The 4,229-nt window shown below is 35.1% G+C and overlaps 1 protein-coding gene across 2 annotated transcripts; it reads right to left on the reverse strand.

Annotated features, from left to right (window-relative positions):
* Positions 1-346: 346 nt before the first annotated feature.
* On the reverse strand, positions 347-3,196 carry LOC120169499 (transcription factor bHLH68-like). 2 transcript variants are annotated; one of them, XM_039177625.1, is made up of 8 exons: positions 2,687-3,196; positions 2,268-2,598; positions 2,085-2,168; positions 1,811-1,876; positions 1,475-1,540; positions 1,265-1,321; positions 1,112-1,156; positions 347-674 (listed from the first exon to the last, which is right to left on the reverse strand). In XM_039177625.1, the coding sequence occupies exons 1-8, from the start codon at positions 2,860-2,862 to the stop codon at positions 534-536; spliced, it is 966 nt and encodes a 321-aa protein (XP_039033556.1). In that variant the 5' UTR covers positions 2,863-3,196; the 3' UTR covers positions 347-533. The 2 variants fall into 2 exon arrangements, with proteins under 2 accessions (XP_039033556.1, XP_039033557.1); XM_039177626.1 differs by having other exon boundaries at positions 347-671; positions 2,687-3,195.
* Positions 3,197-4,229: the final 1,033 nt, after the last annotated feature.

Genomic DNA, 4,229 nt, shown 5'->3' on the forward strand with positions numbered 1-4,229 from the left:
GAATTGAATCGAGGGTTTACACAATTTAAATTATCAATTATGTAATACTATATATATATGTATCATAAATATATTTAAAATAATAAATAAGTTGATTTTATCATTCAATTCATTTTCTAGTTTTAAAAATTAAAATTCGACCACCAATAAAAAATCATTAGAACAGATTAAATTAATTAAAAATAAAAACCTAAATGGGTAAATTATTCTAATTTTGTCAATCATAACAAAAAGTTGCTCACCTTTACATTTGTGTGCATTACCAACATTTTTTAGAAGAATAAAAATAGAAGTGAACTTCTAATATAGATGAAGCAATGTCATATATCTCAAAGGAAAGGAGAACTAAAATACAAGCTATCCGACGTCAATAATAATAATAAGGGAGAAAAAAAATACAAGAACGATTGATATTAGCTACTTTGGAATGCAATAGCATCATGAGCAATCAGCCTTATGATTTTCAGCAGAGTGACTGCTCATGATGTTATATCATTCCATCCCATTAAGCCATACTTTTAACACATACATCCTTAAAAGCCACCGCCCCCGAAAGCCGGCGGCGCCCAGTAATCGGCACCGTTTTCGCTTCCGACTTGTTGGGTGCAAGACACGGGAACCAAGCACAGCCCTCTACTCCTCAAGTCCTTTGGCTGATGCTCTTGCTTTTCCTGTTGTTATTATCATTGTTATCAAACAGATGAACAATTCTAAACATTATAAAGGCATAATAATTGCAGTAATGATGATGATGATTCATGCTTATGATAAATAATTACAGTATAAATCATCAATTAGTCAAATGCAAGAGAGAAAGGCTTCATGGTTAAGGAGCCATCTCCCTTTTACTTTTCTCTTTTTCTTACTTTCTTTTGTTCCTTTTTAGATTACTTATGCAGTTCTAAATTATGCTTTTGATCTTAACTTTTTTTTATCAGAAAAATCACTCCTTTTATTCACTTAAATGTGTTTTTAAAGCTGAGAAGCTTGTTCTTTCAATGCTTTCCTTTATAAAATAAAATAATAGTTCCAAAAACATAAAGTGCTTTCCCATCTATTCCATCCCTCTTACTTTGCCTTTGTGAGGTGATTGATCCAATAAAGTTTTTACCTGTCCTTCGTCTTCAGGAAATGCACAACTCCTTTCCCCTTGACCCTAAAAAAATAATCATCCATTAACATTAACCTACTTCTAAAATATTTGAATCTAGATTAATCGATTAATGAATTGAATACGAGACGTTAACACCGTAAGGTTACTTACATATTGTTGGTTTCTCATGTTTGGAGTTGCAGTGCCCATGTAAGGGGAGCTAAGAGCCTGCATTTTCATGACTTCCATAACCAAAGATGATATTTTGAAAGAAGGAGAAAAAAAGCATGAAGCATTGAAACTTTAAAACTATGTAAGTGAAGATGTATGCTTGCTTTCTTCATACTGATTTCTATAGAGAGCATGTTGAAGAAACATCACCTCAATTTGACCCTGAAGGAATCTGATATATCCGATAGCTTCCAACAACACAGATGCTGTGTCAGTCTGCAAAAAACACAAACCTTCAAATCTCAGGTTTGCCTTAATGTTAAAAGCCAACACACCAGAATGAAAAGAAGAAGGTAAAAAAAGTTATGATTCCAATAGTAAAAGCTTTGTTTGTTCACGTTAAAAACAACACCATAAAGAGGAGAAATCTTTTTATGGGTTTTATCATAGAATAGAACTGCTTCTGCAAAAATGCAGCATATATAATATATAATATTATTGTTTGTGTAGGTGATGAAGGAGGATTAAGGGAATTTTTGTGTTTACCTTTCCAAATGGGGAAACTAACTGGTGAAGTGCTGTTATTCTATCACCAAGCTTCTCCTTTCTCACCTGGATTTATACCATATAAATACACTGATTAGGTGCTTTGAATTTATTATTATGGGGTCTGATAAAAAAGAATAAGACATGGTTGAAAGTGGACAATCAAGAACGACATATATGTATGCCATTAACGTCGTAGGCAGACAACGCACAAAAGCACAAGCACCTAGAATCAAAAGAGAAAGGAAAGAAAGATTCTGTGTGTTTTTAATACTTTTAAAGGCGGTTGGCTTGAAGATGGTTGAACCCTAGCCTTCTTCCACGCCCCACCACCTGTGATGCTGCCTTTCCTATTACACTGCCAAAAAAAAAAGAAAAAAAAGAGATAAATGAGATGAACACGAGTTTAAGATTATCGTGTAGTCTGATTAATGCATTAAAAATGGTGACTTTTTACCTCAGAAGAATGGTCTGGGGGAGGTTGAGTATTGGAGTTGGATCCATCAGCCGCCATGTTGTTATAAGAGAAATCTAACATGTTGCTGCTTGAGCTTGTAATACAAGACCTGGGGCTTGGGGAGGAAACCGACATGATTTGGGACCATGCGGCGGCGGCGGCGGTGGCAGGTGGAGGAGGAGGTCTAGGTGGTTGAAATTCTTCATTGGCGTGATGACCGTACAAGTTACTATGTTGATGTTGCTTTAGGATTTGGTTCTCCCAATTTTCCAACTTCTTCGGCAGGAAAGTACCCAGGCCGTCGTACCGGTCTTCTTCTCCGGTGACACCCCTAGAAAGTAAAAACCACCAAACCCCATAATCAACAACCATATAAAAGCAAGTCAAAGAGACAAAGTCGAGAGAAAAAAAAAGCTCACAGGAGAAGTTGGCCCCATGATTGAGGAAGCTGTTCTTCATGGTTATCAACCAAAGAAGAAGAAGAAGATCCAACAACATATTGAGGGAAGATAGATGAAGACGATGGAGTACTCGTTAACAAAGCCGAAGGATGATGCAAATGCATGCTCCACCAGCTAGGGTTTCCTTCCACCATTTGTTTACAAAATCTCTTAAAAAACAAACTTTAATTCAATTTCATATCCCACTTATCCTTCCAAAAAAACAACTAAGTTCCCCACAAGCACAAGAAAGAAGGAAAAGATAAATGATCTTTTTTTTCTCTTCACTTTGGTGAGTTTCCTTGTTTATACACCCAACCAACCAAACAGTCCTTTGTTAAAGAAAGCTTTATCACCAGTCCCCTCGGCCCTTTTGTTTGTTTTCCCAGATGAGGATGAAGAAAACTTTAAAGGAATTTTTTTATATATATACAGGGGTGGGGTTGGGGAGCCTTTGCTCCTTTATTTTTTTCATTCATTCTTTCATTTGTTTATAGTATTCTTTTTTATTCTTTGCTTTTGCTTTATTATAAAGTGGGGTGTAGAAAAAAAAATAAAAGGTAGTGGGGGAGTATTTTCAGTCCTCTACCATCTTATTATTTCCTTGATTTGGGGTCCTCCCTATTACCTTGAGATTGTTTTAATTTTTGGGGTCTTTAGTGCTAGGTTAGGGTATATAATGATGCGTTTCCTATTTTGTTGCAAATTATTTGTAATAAGAGTCACAATAACATGGAAATGAGTGTGTAAATACTCGTGTATATTAGTTATAGATGATAGATGCTATAAATAATTTATATTATTTAAGTCTTATTGATATTTGTTGTGGAATGGAATGGATTATCACATTTAGGTATTTTTATAAGGAGACACGATGGAGAAGAGTTAAGGTGAAATGATTTCATTTGGGTTTTATTTCATCTATCGATTTTGCTCGAGAGGTTTTATAGTGACCCTTAGTGTTAGTGTCAATCGTAGGATCGTCATGACTACACGTAGAGGTAGATACGATAAATTGATGGTGGATTCGGCTCTGTTAGGTCACATGGGCATGTCAGAGGTCGTGTCAACAGGTAGAGATTTCTTGATGGACGTTAAATGTTCGAGATTCCTCTTTCGAATGCATTCTTTGTCTTTAGAAACTCCTTAGGTGTAGGTAGATACGATATCTCCTGCAGGATCCATTTGTTAGCCTGGTTTCATACCTTGGTATCAGTTATCATGGTTTCCCTATTATTATGCAATTATCAGTTCAATTCAGCATACAAAATCAGTACTTTTAAATTTGAATATATACATTTACGTAGTGCTTCAGACATTCTAAAACGATGATAATAGTATCAAAGTAAACACTAGTGGAGAAAATTTAGGAACCGTCAAACCAACAGTTGCATCATGTTTATCTTATTTTATTGTTTGGCATTGCTAGGTTTCACACATGCTTCCAAGATGGAAGTGGGATTATTGGTATTTATTAAATATCAATTTAATCAACACATTTTCAACATTTGCCTATTTAGTC

Source organism: Hibiscus syriacus, unplaced genomic scaffold (genome assembly GCF_006381635.1).
Source record: "Hibiscus syriacus cultivar Baekdansim isolate YM2019G1 unplaced genomic scaffold, ASM638163v2 tig00111769_pilon, whole genome shotgun sequence".
In the NCBI taxonomy this organism is placed as follows: Eukaryota; Viridiplantae; Streptophyta; class Magnoliopsida; order Malvales; family Malvaceae; genus Hibiscus; species Hibiscus syriacus.

Bases quoted from the DNA above. Each gene is read 5' to 3' on its own strand.
- LOC120169499 (XM_039177625.1), bottom strand. From the start codon at position 2,862: ATGGTGGAAGGAAACCCTAGCTGGTGGAGCATGCATTTGCATCATCCT. The intron at 2,169-2,267 runs GTAAAAAGTCAC...TTTTTTTGGCAG, and splicing joins CCCCAGACCATTCTTCTGAG to TGTAATAGGAAAGGCAGCAT. The intron at 1,157-1,264 runs GTAAGTAACCTT...TTATTTTTTTAG, and splicing joins ACATGAGAAACCAACAATAT to GGTCAAGGGGAAAGGAGTTG.